This window comes from Phaseolus vulgaris, chromosome 3 (genome assembly GCF_051622355.1).
Source record: "Phaseolus vulgaris cultivar YP4 chromosome 3, ASM5162235v1, whole genome shotgun sequence".
Taxonomy (NCBI): Eukaryota; Viridiplantae; Streptophyta; class Magnoliopsida; order Fabales; family Fabaceae; genus Phaseolus; species Phaseolus vulgaris.
The window spans coordinates 48,894,948-48,910,603 of NC_143500.1; the positions used below are offsets into that span (position 1 = coordinate 48,894,948).

General features: G+C 32.1%; 2 protein-coding genes across 2 annotated transcripts; both read left to right on the forward strand.

Annotated features, from left to right (window-relative positions):
• Positions 1-774: 774 nt before the first annotated feature.
• LOC137805960 (UDP-glycosyltransferase 84B2) lies at positions 775-2,446 on the forward strand. The gene has a single exon (XM_068605836.2). It carries the CDS (start codon positions 849-851, stop codon positions 2,280-2,282), a length of 1,434 nt encoding a protein of 477 aa, XP_068461937.1. The 5' UTR covers positions 775-848; the 3' UTR covers positions 2,283-2,446.
• Positions 2,447-11,247: 8,801 nt separating this feature from the next.
• LOC137808263 (uncharacterized) lies at positions 11,248-11,948 on the forward strand. The gene has a single exon (XM_068609291.2). It carries the CDS (start codon positions 11,349-11,351, stop codon positions 11,679-11,681), a length of 333 nt encoding a protein of 110 aa, XP_068465392.2. The 5' UTR covers positions 11,248-11,348; the 3' UTR covers positions 11,682-11,948.
• The last annotated feature ends 3,708 nt before the right edge of the window (positions 11,949-15,656 follow it).

Genomic DNA, 15,656 nt, shown 5'->3' on the forward strand with positions numbered 1-15,656 from the left:
TCCTCTAAGTATAAATTACTTTAATTATCTTTATACCAATTACATTCAATTACAAAGTAACCACTAAAGTCTCAATTCAGATGAGACCAAAATAAAAGAACTTAAAAGTCAAATTAAAAAAAGTGTAATCACCACACAGATTAAACTGTAAACAAAATTTTATGTAAGATATGTACACTTGGATAAATACATCAATCTTAAAAAAAAAGAAATCAAATAAAAGAACAATTATTATATGTAACTATTATTAATATTAATAACAATATTAATATTGATTTTATTATTAATAATATTATTAATAATTATTATTATAATATTAATAATATCAATTATTATTATAATTATAATGAGAATAATAATAATCATTGTGATTTTTAAGTTTGTGTGATATGGTAATTAAAGGTTTTGTGTCTGAACTCCTTCAAACAGCATATTTATAATATTATTAATAATATAACATGAGCATTGATGAAGAAAACACATAATTATATTTTCCTTATAGAATTTCTCTTTAATATTACGGAAATTTTGTTCCCTAAAAGAACAACCACAGGTTCTACATATATACATATATATATATTCTTGCAATGAATTCTATGGCATAAAATATTGAAGGAATTTCTAAATATATTAAATAGTTATTAAATATTTTTTTATTTCCTTGTTATTATAGGTTTATCTATCTAAGAATTGAATGCAGTCTAGTATTGGCAAAATTTTCTTTATATGTAGTCTCTTATGTGTGATCTCTCACACACACACCAAAGCGTAGTTTCCATTTCCCTTCCCTCACATTCACTCTCGAGAAGACAATTTTGCTTCTCTTACACTGATCAAAGTCTCAAACCATGTCGGTGGATGAAAGAATGCGTGTTCTAATGGTCTCAATGTCCTTACAAGGCCACATCAATCCAATGTTTAAGCTAGCCAAGCACCTTCTCTCAAAGGGTGTTCATCATGTCACAATCGCCACCACCGAAGATGGCCGCGACCGCATGCTCAAGAACACAAAACCCTCCAATATCACAAACAACACAAACCTCAACAATTCCAACAACGATTCAGGAATAGAACTCGTGTTCTTTTCTGATGGCCTCAGCCTCGATTTCGACCGTTCCGACACGGAGTCAATGGTGAACACTATCCGAGAAAAAGGTCCCAAAAACCTGTCCACTCTCATCACCGACCTCACCAAAGTTCATAATTATTCATGTGTTATTGTCAACCCCTTCGTGCCTTGGGCTATCGATGTGGTAGTGGAGCATGGTATCCCATGTGCGCTGCTTTGGATCCAGGCTTGTGCTGCGTATTCTATTTACTATCGTTATTTGAAGAATATTAATCCTTTTCCTAATATGGATGACCTCAATGAGAAGGTGCACTTGCCAGGACTACCACCGTTTGAGGTTAGGGATAGTCCTTCTTTTATACTTCCTTCCACCCCTTGTCACTTTAGGCAAGTTATGAAGGAACTGTTCGAGGCTATGGATAAGGTGAATTGGGTTTTAGGTACTTCGTGTTATGAAATCGAGGAAGAGATTGTCAATTCAATGGCCTCATTAACCCCTATTTACCCTGTTGGACCATTGGTGTCACCTTTTCTATTGGGAGAAAAGGAAAGAAGTGATGTTAGTGTGGATATGTGGATTCCAGAGGATTCCTGCATAGAGTGGCTTGATACTATGCCAGATTCTTCAGTTATCTATGTGTCTTTCGGTAGCTTGATTGCGTTGTCACAAAAGCAAGTAGATAACATAGCTGTGGCTCTGAAGAACAGTAAGAAAGCATTTTTGTGGGTGATTAAGCCGAGTGATGGAGAGTCAAACCATGTTCCTGAATTGCCAAATGAATTTTTGGAGGAAACTAAGGAGAGGGGTTTGGTGGTGAAGTGGTGCCCTCAGGAGAAGGTGTTGATGCACCCTTCTGTGGCTTGTTTCATAACCCATTGTGGGTGGAACTCCACGCTTGAGACTTTGGTTACCGGTGTGCCTGTTATTGCTTGGCCTTTTTGGACGGATCAGGCCACCAATGCCATGCTGATGGAGAAGGTGTTTCGCAATGGCGTTAGGGCGAAGTATGGGGAAGATGGGACTGCGAACGTAGAAGAGATTGAAAGGTGCATTAAGGATGTTACAGAAGGGCCAAGAGCAGAAGAGATTAAGAAGAGAGCAATGGAAATGAAGGAGTTAGCACTGAGAACATTGCAGGAGGATGGTACTTCTAACAAGAATATCAATAAGTTCATCACTGACCTCATTGTTGGGAATTCTGCTAGGGCTTGACCATCTACATCCCAGGCTCTCTCTATAGCTCCTGCACTGTGTCTAAAGATGATGGGAAAAACAGTTAAACCCTATGTTTCTCTCTCTTACTTTAAGGTGTATTTTTTAATCAACAACAAAAATAATGAATAAATTGGAAATAATAGAGTATTCCAACCATATAAAAAGGGTCCCGTAAGTTGCAATATATGTATTGGTCCTTTAATAATAATCATATATTGTTCATTTGCATATACACGTTTCTGGTTTATTTTGTTGTTAATTAGGATTTGTTATAATTTAGAGGTACAAAGATATAGTCATGTGCATATTAATAAAGTATAATCGCTAGGAGAATGTTAGCATACATTTTGGGAATATTCAAAAATGAATTTATATGTCTATATGAGTCCACTTTAGTGCTAAATTCTTTTGTCAAATATAGAAAACAAGTTCTAAAATGTTGAAGCGTAAGCGTAAAATGGCAAAGAAAATCAGAATGTTCATAACATAGAAGGTATTTTGGGGGTTGATATATCTTACTCAATCCTTGTTATCTTGGAGAGAACATGAGTTTCTTCCTGATAGATCATCTCATTGTGTGAGGAAGTATATATGACTATTTTGCAATAAGATTTTCTTTTTAGACTTATATAAGGTTTAGAACCTAATGGTTCACATTAATTTATTATTTTTTTGTCAATAAAAAAAAATATTGTGACAACCGATAGGTTGGAAGTGAAATGTGATGATCTTTATAATATGTGATAATACTTTCTCTTTTATAAATAAGTTTGTATATGGTCCATAGTACCACTTCTATTTATAATAATTTTTATTATAGATAAAAAAAAAATACAAAAGATTCACATTATTCATCTATCTTGTTTTAACTTAGCTAATTTATACATCTTTAAAAAGAAATCATCATTATTAAAAATAAATAAATATTAGGTATTAAGATAAGCTAATTAAGAATTACAAAGACAGATACTCTATTTATTTTTCATTTGCTTGTTATTTTTTTTCCTATCCCAAATTGTTTGTTGAGAATGATTTTTGAAGTGGGTAAGTTAACTAAAAGTTAGCTGGTTAAAAATTAAGGTATAAAATTGAAAATATAGACATTTTATGACAACGTTTTGTAATTATGAAAAAAAAAAATGAGTTGTAAAACAAACAAACATAATAAGTATTTATTATGATCATCATAGTGTCATAAGTATTTGTTATTATGGTCACATTTTAATTGTCTTAGTAAATATTTTGATAGATTAAAATAAAAAACAATTTTATTGACATTAGTTCTTATTGTTCTTGTGACTTGCGGGGAGGGTGAAGTTCAGTGAAAATGACTCTCATCATCAAGAATTACATTGGACGAAGCAAACAACAGAGAACAAAGATGATGGTAAGTGTTATTGATTCTCCTTAACCTTGTTCTTCATCTTCTCATTCTCAATCCTAACATTCCAAACCCTAACTAAATTTGTTGCCTCGCTCTTCCATCCTCAAAATCCGACTTGGAGTGGTTGTGAGCAATGATGTCGTGGCTAAGATCTGATGTGAACAAAATCTTTCTCGTGCCTCAACACTTTAACTTCTTTTGCGTTTTCATTCTCATCTTTTTCCAACTTCAGTATTAAGGAAATAATAATTATCAAATTATACGCAATTATTGCATGTAATATTGTACGATATTGTTATACGCAATTAATTTAATAATGATAGAATCTCATGATGAGTGGATCCCTGCCTAATTAGATTGTAATTTGGAGAGAGAAAGTCTCCCTACACTAGTATATACCTATATACATGAAGGGATGTAGATACACACATAAGAGAATAAAAACATCTTCTTCCTTCTTACATACAATTTTCTCCTATGGTATCGGAGCACCAATCTTGGTGTGCTCTGACCGCCTCTCCATTTTTATCCACTAAATAAGAAATCATGTCTGGCAAAGAAGACACCAGTAACGAGTCCGATAGAAACCTCGTACAAGGCTTCACCGCCGAGCAAATTCAGCAATTAGCAAGGTTATTTACTCGCTCAACAATAACGGTAAAAGTAACACGTTTTGTTAGTATTGCAGGTCTACTTGCCCATAACTCGTTTATTAATTCTGCTTTTACAAAACCATGGATTTTGGATAGTGGAACAACCAATCATTTTGCATCTGATTCACAATTTTTCACACACACTTCATCATCATTTATTACAAATCTTAATCTGCCCACAGGCTCAACTGCGCCCATCTCATCTACAGGCACAATTAAATTCAATGATAATATCACTCTCAAAGATGTTCATTGCGTTCCTTCTTTTAATTTAAATCTCATGTCCGTTAGTAAGATAACCAATTCACTAAATTGTTGTGTCGTTTTTACTCCACATGGTTGCGTTTTGCAGGACTTGGCTACGGGGAGGATGATTGGCTCGGTTAAACAACATGCAGGCTTATACTACATGTCCCCTCTTCCAAACCAAGCCCACGCATCTCAAATTTCAACTGACACTGATTTATGGCACAAGCGCCTCGGACGAAGAGCTTTCCGCCTTGCAGCTAAATCAAACATGGACCTTGACACCGTTACCCACTGAGCATAATCCCATCGGATGCAAATGGGTCTATAAAATAAAATACAACTCAGATGGCAGCGTCGAAAGATATAAGACACACCTTGTCGTAAAGGGGTACACTCAGATTGAAGGTGTCGACTATTCTGAAACTTTTCACCAACAACAAAATTAACAGCTTTGAGTGTCTCCTCACCATTGTAGCAACCAAAAATTGGTTTACTCACCAGCTAGATGTGCAAAATGCCTTCTTACAATGCACATTGCATGAAATTATTTACATGAACTTGTCAACCCAGGCATCATCGACAGAGGAGAACATTGTATGTCGACTCACAAATCTCTTTATGGTCGCAAACAACGTCTTGGACATGGTTTTCAACATTTTCTCTCGTGATTAAATCTATAGGATTTCAACAGTCCAAAACAGACTACTCTTTATTCACAAAACAAAATAACTCATCATTTACTGCTCTTTTGATTTATGTGAATGATATTCTTTTGATAAGAAATGATTTGACAGAAATTCAATGCGTTAAAGAATGTCTATTACAACAATTTCGCATTAAAGATCTTGGAGACTTAAAATATTTTCTAGGGATTGAATTTTCACAGGTGCTTGTCTAGATAAATCTCCAATGGGGCAATACTTAAAACTCACACCAGACGATGGAGAGTTATTATAAGATCCAGTCAAATACAGGCGACTCGTGGGACGAATGATATATCTCATGGTTACTCGGCCTGACATAACATTTTCGGTTCGGACCCTAAGTCAATATATACAGATCCACGAAAACCTCATTGGATGCCGCAATTCGAGTCCTAAAGTACATCAAAGGATCACCGGGACAAGGATTGTTATTGCCATCCGAAAACAATCTGACATTGATAGTTTATTGCGACTCAGACTCGAGAGGGTGTTAGACAACTCGGAGATTAGTATCTGGGTATTGCATTTTTTCTTGGTTCTTCTATTATCAAGATCATCAGCGGAAGCAAAATACCGCGCGATGGAAAAACTTGTTTGGAGATAGTTTGGTTTGCAGGATTTAAAGGTACCATGTACTTGCCAGCTCAACTTTTCCGTGACAATCAAGCGGCACTACATATAGCAGCAAACTCAGTATTTCATGAACGCACAAAACACATTAAGATAGACTGGCACATTGTGCGCGAGAAAAATTACAAGCCGGATAATCAGTCTTTCATATGTACCAGCTCGCGGATATTTTTACAGAGGCAATGGGCAAGGAACAGTTTTTTGACGCTACGACACAAGTTGGAGGTTCATGATCTTCACCTATCAAGAGGGAGTATTAAGGAAATAATCATTATCAAATTATACGCAATTATTGTAGCAATATTGTACGATATTGTACCCAATTATATGCAATTAATTTAATAATGATAGAATCTCATGATGAGTTGCCTAATTAGATTTTAATTTGGAGAGAGAAAGTCCCCCTACAATAGTATATACATGATGTAAATACACACATAAGAGAATAAAAACATCTTCTTTTTCTTACATACAATTTTCTTATATTCAGAGTTATTCCTCCATATGTCTCTTCTTTCTCTTCATTTTCTAATTCATTTTCACTCGCAACTGCTTCCGATTTTCGAATCCTTCTCTCTCTTCTCATCATAGATATGAAAATCATTACGTGATTTGTGTTAGATTTTGTTTTGAGAAGTTTTGAATTGGATGCTTAAGTTTAAGCGCGAATTCACTCTTTGTTTTTATTCATAGTACAGTTTTCGGTTGTTAACTGCATTGATCCCGTTGTGTTTTTTTTTTTAATTTATTTCAGATTATTGCTAATGAACTAGTCTTTTTTTATTAACTTTTTAATTTTGTCTCTAGGTTTGATTGCTAATATTAAGTTATTGTCTCACTGTTGATTAATGTATTCGTGAATTTTCAAATTTAATTTCGATGTTTTAACCTGTTGAATCAGATGATACCTTCGAAAACAAGGCCAAGCCAGTACCGCTCCTTGGTGAAAGGGTCGTGAATCTCCGCCACATATGTCCCCACGACCTCCACTACAAGCCAAGGTACCTCCAGCTCGAGGCTGTTTGGTGCAACTCTGAAGTTGCTTGCTTTTTTTTTGTCTTCGACAATGATGACATCGTTCGCGGGTTATGTTGCCTTCCTTTTCTTCTAGTTTTCCATCTTGCTCTTCTTTTTATGAACCAATGTAGAAGAACCAATGTTAGCACGTGTCTTTTCTTTTATCTTTTGGAAGATGATCAATGAAAATCTTAATTTTAAGATGTGTTATGGATGAACTAAAGAAAAAAATAAAGAAGAAAAAAGAAAGTTAAGAAAGTAGTTGACATTATAAATAATGTAACAAGTAGAAGTGTTTAGTATACTTTCTCTAATGATTAAAAGTTATTCAATATATGTCAAGATGTAGTCTAATAATAATTAATCTGGTAAAAGATAAAGATAAATAAAAAAATTAAATGGAAGAGAAAATTAATGTGTCAAAATAACTAGTACTACTTCTTAAGGTTACAAAAAGGGAAAGACAATCTTTTCTTGCACCCTACATTTTTCTTCATGCGCCCACAATGTTGTATAAAGATGAAACATTTTCTATTCAAAACTGCCCCGCAATTGATACCTATTATTCCTCACAATACAGTTTGATAATTTTACGCAATAGAGAATCTGTATTTATTTCTTTGCATTACGAATTATGGAATACAGTTAAATTTCATATTGGTGCTTCCGATAAAATTTCAGATTGGCGCTTTCGGTAATCTCCTGGACTGGTGCTTCCGATAATACATGAATGACAATGTTAATCCAAAAAAATTGTGTCACTCCCCAATTTTTAGAAAACTATGATCGAACCATGTGAGAAATTAAAAGAAAAAGAAATATAAACTAGGGTTTATGCAAAAACAGGTTAAAAGGGAAACCATTCAATGTCCTAACAAGCACAAACATGCTCCGATTTAGGGGGGGAAGTTATAAAGTCCTTCATCTCTTTGTTTGCATGTCTTTGGTTCATTATTTCTTCAATCAGGCCAGAAATAGTTGTTTCCTTTGACGAGAGACCGTTGTAGAAGCCATAAGGTACAATTGGCCTTCAACAAAACCTGATCTTGCAGCATAAGGAGGAAAAACCAGTTGAGGGAACTGAGCAGTGGAATCCAATTCTCTAACAGGGTTAGAAAACAAATAGGAAAAGGTGGTAGATTGATGAGTAATTGATATTATAATATGAGTTGTCTCTTTGATGAATGTTGAGTAAATAAAATGCAGAACATCCATAATTAAAAAACTCATTCTGGATCCGTCAATCCATAATTCAAAATATGCATTCTGGATCCAAAATTCATAATTGAAAAAAAATCATTCCGGATCCAATAATCCGTAATAGAAATTAGGCTTCCAGATTCAACAATCTGAAAATCAACAATTTATGCAAACTTTTCTTCTAGAATAGCACCCCCTCATCCAAAAAGTAACATAATTCACTTTTGGATTGATGAATTCGTAGCACACTCCCAAATCCCGATTTCAAATAAAAGGTGAAGGTTAGTTTTAGGATTTAAAAAAATATGGGGGTTGCAGGAAGAAAAACTTATGGGTGCAGGAAGAAGAAGCCCAAAGGAAAAGAGAGCAATGAAAGGACATACTGAACAGTGGGGTGATGGAAGGAATAGTGGATGTATGACACAACTGAAAGCAAAAGCAACCCAGACCCAAATGGAAGTTCTTTCATAAATGTCGATATTGAGGGTAAGAAAATAAGAAAAGGTGAAAGCTTTTTTGTTTCAAAGATCTCGCAATGGTATAGGATTTAGGATTTATGGTTTAGGTTTTAAAGTTTAGGATTTAGGGTTCATCTGATGTTCACTTCCGTCATTCTATTGTCACTGCAACTTTACCAAGGTATTTGATACATGAAGCTAGATTGTATTTTGTATTTTAAATAATTGAAGGAAAAAAATGACATTTAATATTGTTAAGATATTTTTATTTTGATTTGTAGTAAAAATCTTAGGACACTTACCAGCAAGACTCCCTGTTTTGCTATTTTAATTGAGAAAATCTTCTTGAGTCATGTTTGGATTTTTACATTAAAAACTAATTGAAATGATAACGCAAGGTCATGTTTTCAATTGTGTAAATTAAAATTAATGATTTAACGGTTATTGTACAAAAAATAAATGATCAACATACAAAATAATATATGATTCTACACCCACAATAAACAGGATAAAGAGATGACGGTTTGTGGAAAAAAAAACCATTATAGATCTCTTTCTATATTTGAAATGTATTTAAAGATAAGTGTGACATTAATACTTCATAATTAATTTATTGTCAATCATTCAATATGTATTATTAGAATCTTTTGCATCATAAGGACCTATTTCAATAATTGTTTTAAGTTGTTGGGACAACATACAACACATAACTTTGCCTTTTTTTTGTGCGCTGCCCCACCTCGCATTATCATCCCTACTCACTATGACCTTTATTTTATTTTATTTTAAAAAAATTAAATTTAATGTGAAAAAATTCATTTTAATCCTCTAATGAAATTGATATTAAAAATAAGAGTGATTTAGTTTTAAGTAAAATTTTACATTTAAAATTTGTTAATAAAAAATAATATAAATAAAATTCTTCATTAAAATATTTTGTAGCAAAACTTTGATAAGACACTCCCATATAGTTTACATACATATAGAAAGAAAATATATGGAAAACAAAAATTTAATTATTTTTAATCAAATCTTCTAACAACCCTCATACTTGAATGACTTCATATTTTTTTATCTTAATTGAATGAATTAAAACAATTATGAAATTTTATTTTTTTGGCAGCAAAAATAATTTTTTTATTTTTAATAAAATTTTAATTTAAAAAATATTCCTTATATAGACTTACTTGCACACTAGCTCTTATGCGAAAGAGACTAATGAAATGAGTATGCACTCCTTGTGCATGACGGGTCAACCCAACCTGTATTTTGCATACTCGCTCTACGTTTAACCTATGGCTCCTAATTTTTAATTTTAAAAATATTTTGAATTAATGACAAATAAGTCTGTCCCACAACTACCTTTTAAATCTTATTAAAAAGCCACAGTTATCATACATTTTTTACTGTATGGCGTGTACAAAGTAATAAAATATTGTCGATAATTAAATTAAAAATTGAACAAAGTTATGGATAATTAAAAATTGTGTAAAAAGACTTAAGAACCAAAGTTATAAAAGGACTAAAGGGATAAAAAAATACAATTAATTAAAAAATAAAGGAAAGAAGATGTTAAACGATACTAAAACATTTAAAAAAGTGCTTAATAGAAACTAAAATATAAAGTTTTTATTTATAATACTGAGATGTAAAAATCGTATAGAAATATAAAAACCTAAAACATCAAGGTCGAACACGTAATCGCCAATACAATTCTATGTTTGTTAAACGTCGCTAGAGGGATTTGACAATTCTATGTTTCCACGCCTTCTTTTCAAATCACTTATCATTCCCATTATCCCATTTATTGAGGTTACCCCCTTTCCGACAGTGTAGTCATTTATATATAAATTGCGAAATAAATTGTAATAGTTCTACATAATTTAGGCTACTTAGTTTATTCATTAAGTAAAATTATAATTATTTTAAATAAATTTTTAATTAAATCCTATTTAGCATCAGATAAAAAGGATAATGTTGTTGAGAGTGACTTTCCATTAATTAATAATTTCCATAAACACTATAGTAGTATACATCACTGCTTGACTAGTCAGTGCGACATTTGCGAACGCAGCCCTCTTCTTCTCCCCTCTTTTCCTATGCATGTTTATTTATTTTCTTTTCTTACGCTCAATTCTTTTGCTGACTCAAACCCGATTCTTTTTCCCCAAATTCAACCCTACCAAACACAATATTCTTTTTATTCAAATATAAATTAATTTTTTTTATTTTATCGTTATATAAGTTAAAAATTTAATAAATGACATTTCAGTTAAATTTAGAGTTAATATATTAATAATATATTTCAATATTGTAATCTAACGTGGTATTTTGGGGGTTGAAGGTGTTTGAATTGAAGTATTAGGCTACTATTTACTAGTCTTGGTCTTCGACTTGAAGCAGAGGGCAGCAAGGAAAACTGAGTGACGAGTTTTATTTACCAACTTACACAAGTTGGACCCGCAATTATTCCATTTTCTAATTCCTTCAATAAGTGTCCAGTGACGCGAGTGTTTCTTCAAACCTACAGTGTTCCAAATTGACTATATCATCTTTCGGAACCACGTAGGTTGCTTCCTCCGCAAGATTTTGGTCGTCTTCCATATTTGAATGTGCATGTTAGATTCACTTTGGTCGACAACTTCCCCCTCTATAAAAACCACTTCAATGCTACACAATTTTCAAACACAACTTATCCCTTCTTCTCTCACTCCCTTACATTCCCAAACAAACACACCAACACTACATTTTCTTTGCAGAAATTAAAGATGACAAGCATCACGAAAACTCGGGCCTTTGTCGTTCTCGTTTTATTGGTCATGAGCACTGGTCTGATGGGCTTAGAAGCCCGTCCACTGAGTATCTCTGGCACTGGAGAAGGGGTTGAAGTGGTGGACTTCTTTGATTTGTTAAGTCTGGGAGCGATTAAGGAGTCGGGTCCTAGTCCTGGAGGGAAGGGTCATCGGTTTACAAATAGTAACACCCTTGGTGGAATCAAGGACTCGGGTCCCAGCTCCGGAGGAGAGGGTCACAAATTTACCAACAGTGAGACCCTTGGAGGAATTAAAGAATCGGGTCCAACCCCTGGCCAAGGACACTAACATGTTCATGCTCCCCACACCCTCCAGTTTAGGGACTACTTCTCCTTATACTTGCCAAATAATTCTCGAAAGATTACTTTAGTTTGAGGTTAATTGATTCCTTCATTTCTTTAATTTGTGTTTACATAGGCTGTAATACTCCTGTTGATGTACTATAGTTCAGAATTCAGATACTTGTGTTCTGTCTTATTTTCCGTAGTGCCAATAATGGTAAAGTAAGTACAGAGTAATGCAATTCAGAATATATGAAGCTCACATACTTGTTTTTGAATAGTGCAGTAAGTACACGTATTCGTGAAGTGTAAAATTTCAAAACGGTTCTAACACAATTTTAAAAAAAAAAAATATATTAATTTTTTAAAAATTCAAATTTATTGTATAAATTTTTATTATAATTATAAAAATAAGAAACAAATCATTTTGAATCGGTCATAAAAATATTTTTCTACTCCAAAAAATAATCTGAAACATACTTATACACATAAATCTTTATTATCAATTAGTTTATATAATTCATAATTATATAATATATAAATTCGTATTTAGTATCTTAAATTTTATATATATATATATATATTATACGTATATTTGTATTCGTCTCAGTGTCCGTTTGCAAAATTGAAATGTTTCACATGTTATATTATTTATTTGTCAACCATTTTGCCCATGACTAGAATCACTAATACATAAGGCCTTGATTTGATGGATGTTTGGAACTGTGTTCAAAGTTCAAACTCACTACTCACTTCCACGTGAAAACTATGGACGCTGTTCAAGGCGTAATAGACGGAAACCAAACAGCCATGCGAAAAATAAGATGAATCCAATTACACGTGAAAAAAATATTTTTAATAGATTAATATTTTATAATTTTTTTTTTAATTTTTTTATCAATTAAACATATTAAAATTTCAATTACATCAACCACATTATTTGCAAACTTTCATAATTTTTTTTATTTCGATCTTATTTAATTTAAATCAAACTACTTTAATCTTCTTACTTTTTCTTTAAATACACTCAAATTCAATCGATCGTCCAAAGATATCTAGGTAATATTCCAAATCAAGTGTAATCTTTTGCTTACATCTTAAATCTACATATTGGTGTTGACTTCAACATATCAAATTTGAATTTAACACGTTTTGAACCCAATATACCATTATAATTTATGTGAGTTCAAAGTCATAACATAAAGCAAAACTACATAACTGGTTCAGTTATTCTTCGCCCATAAAAAAAATAACTGTTTCATGAGTAAAGGAATAAAAAAATAAGATTGCACTAAAAATAAAAAAAGAAAAAAAGATTAAAAATACTCTTTATAAGAAAAAATAAACAACATGTGATCTTGGGTTTAACTTAAAATATAGTGTGCTTTAAATCATTTACTGTATGCACTCCTTTCAGTCAAAACCACTTGTCCATGCAAATCTTTTATCTGCAGTTGCTCATGCAAGTTTAGACTATCTTTTTAGTACAACACTTAAAGCATTAATAATTCGACTTTATTACAGATAAATTTGGTTTAGAGTCCTCTTATAATGTATTGTTACTACTGTGTTAACCTTACTCAATTAAAATCAATCATCTTTATTTCTTTATATCTTGTGATTGTATAGAATGTATAAAATATGATTTTACATATTATTCACTTACTTATTCCTTTTTCACATTTTGTTCATTATGTTTTTTTCATACAATCATGAGTATGCAATATAATATCAGAGCGGTTAATCTTTTTTCTGCTTCCTATAATATTCTAATTTTCTTGATACCTAATATGAATTATACATTTACGACTCTTGGTTTTCTAACATTTTTTTGACTATTTGTATTCTCATAGTTTCTTTTGTCCTTTTTCAAAATGAGAGGGACAACGAAAATGAGTTAGAGATTTCCAATCAAACAACGAAAATGAGAATGATAAAATTATATAGCAAGATATGTGGTGCGGAGAAAAATGTGCAACTAACACTAAAGTGTTTGACTAACGAGAGGGTCAAGTTTTAGCTTACATTTACTATCACGAGAGGATTAGCTTCAAACCCTAATTCCAAACTCATAAACAAAATCATAGGTGCAACTTCAATTTATCGTGATTCCTGTCTTTTAGTTTATCAAACAATAGGACGTTGATGTCAAAGAGCCTTTATTATTGACTCTTTGAGCTTTGGAGGCGAATTTGGAGACCCATTTATATTATACATAATTGTGATATATTATTACAGTAATCCTAAAAATATAAAAACATATTTCATTATTTTTGTTTTTAGAAATTAATTCCAATTCATTTACATCATCCATTAAAATTGTATACCGCGGCTTAGATAAAAACTTCATCACATCACAATTACCTAACCATAATGGAAGATCTACAAATGAATGAACTAAAGTTAGCAAAAACAATTAAGTTAGTTGGTATATAAAAAATATGAAAAAACTTTAGGAAAAATAAAGAATGCAACTAATCCAAGGCTAATTCTCCCATAATGATATCACTTTTGAGATGTACCCAACACCTTTTGAGAAATTGATTTTTTTTTCTTTTAACATTTTTGATATCTATGCCCATAACACAAATAATACATTTCTAGATTTGGTTGTTCAACACTGATAAGTAACTTTCGGATATCATTATCTATAGTTTTATTAAGATACCCAACAATGACTTTTAAATGTTGAAATTTGAAAGTCTTTTTTATCTTCTGGATGCGAATATCCAAAATCTACAATGAATGCTTTCGGATATCTACATCCGTAAGCCACTTTCCGAACATCGATATCTAGAGACACCTTTGCACCATTGCCAGTGCATCCACTACTACAACAAACAGCTACACCACCACCACCTCCACTCAAAACGTCTCTACCACAACAAACGATGAGCTCCTTTGCATTTTTTTTAAATAAAAGTAACAGGGATAACTTGGGGTTTTAAAAAAAATGTTGGGTGCAAGTAACTTTGGTGCAGGGAGAATTAGTCTTAATCCAATTAGTTAGGGTGTTTCTTCATGCACCCTACATTTTTCTTCCTGCACCTCTGTATTTTTTAAAATACCAAAATTAGCCTTGCTATTTTTATTTGAAAATGTACCTTTATGGGGTTTATAGGTTTCCAGAATGTGGATTTTGCGAAATTTATGAATTTTGGTGGATTCGGAATGTATTTTTTTGACTTATAGATTGGTGGATCTGGAATATATTTTTTTACTTATGAATTGGTGGATATGGAATGTATTTTTTACTTTTGATATTTGATTATGGTTTTCAATAATTTGTTGGAATTTATTGATAAGATGTAAATTTGTAGAAGTATGGACAATGACAAAGGATTTGTTAAAATTCATTATTAATCAATTTTAGAACTGATTGGAAAACATAAACATAAACATTCTTATGCAATCGCCAAAACTTGGTCTTCATATGTAGTTATGAGGTTGTAATCGAATTCATAAATTAATACATAAACATACATTGTGGCTATTATAAATGCGGAAGAACAAATTCACTCATGATTGTGTAAGAACTAATTTCATCACCCTTTAAAATAATAATGTAAACAGTGTGTAGCTTCATCAAATTAAAAAACAAAAATGCAACTAAAAACATAAAAAATATAAATAATTATCGTCGTTCATGTCATTGTTTGTGGACATACACACACATCATACAAATGAGCCACATGGTTTTCATAAGTTGTCAATAGACCCGTCCACTTTAATATTATAGTTCGGGTGTTTCTTTTACACCCCTTCAGTATTCTACAATCCAGTGGATTGGTCACTGTTGTCAACTTATTGATTTATGAATTCAATTACAACCTCATAACTACATACGAAGACCAAATTTTGATGATTGAATATAAATGTTTATGTTTCCCAATAAGTCTTAAAATTGATTAATAGTGAATTTATAACAAATCCTTCGGCATTGTCCATACTTCTATAAATTAACATCTTATTCTGAAATTCC

What these genes read in the sequence shown, in the direction of transcription:
- LOC137808263 (XM_068609291.2), top strand. Translation starts at nt 11,349, where the DNA reads ATGACAAGCATCACGAAAACTCGGGCCTTTGTCGTTCTCGTTTTATTG.
- LOC137805960 (XM_068605836.2), top strand. Translation starts at nt 849, where the DNA reads ATGTCGGTGGATGAAAGAATGCGTGTTCTAATGGTCTCAATGTCCTTA.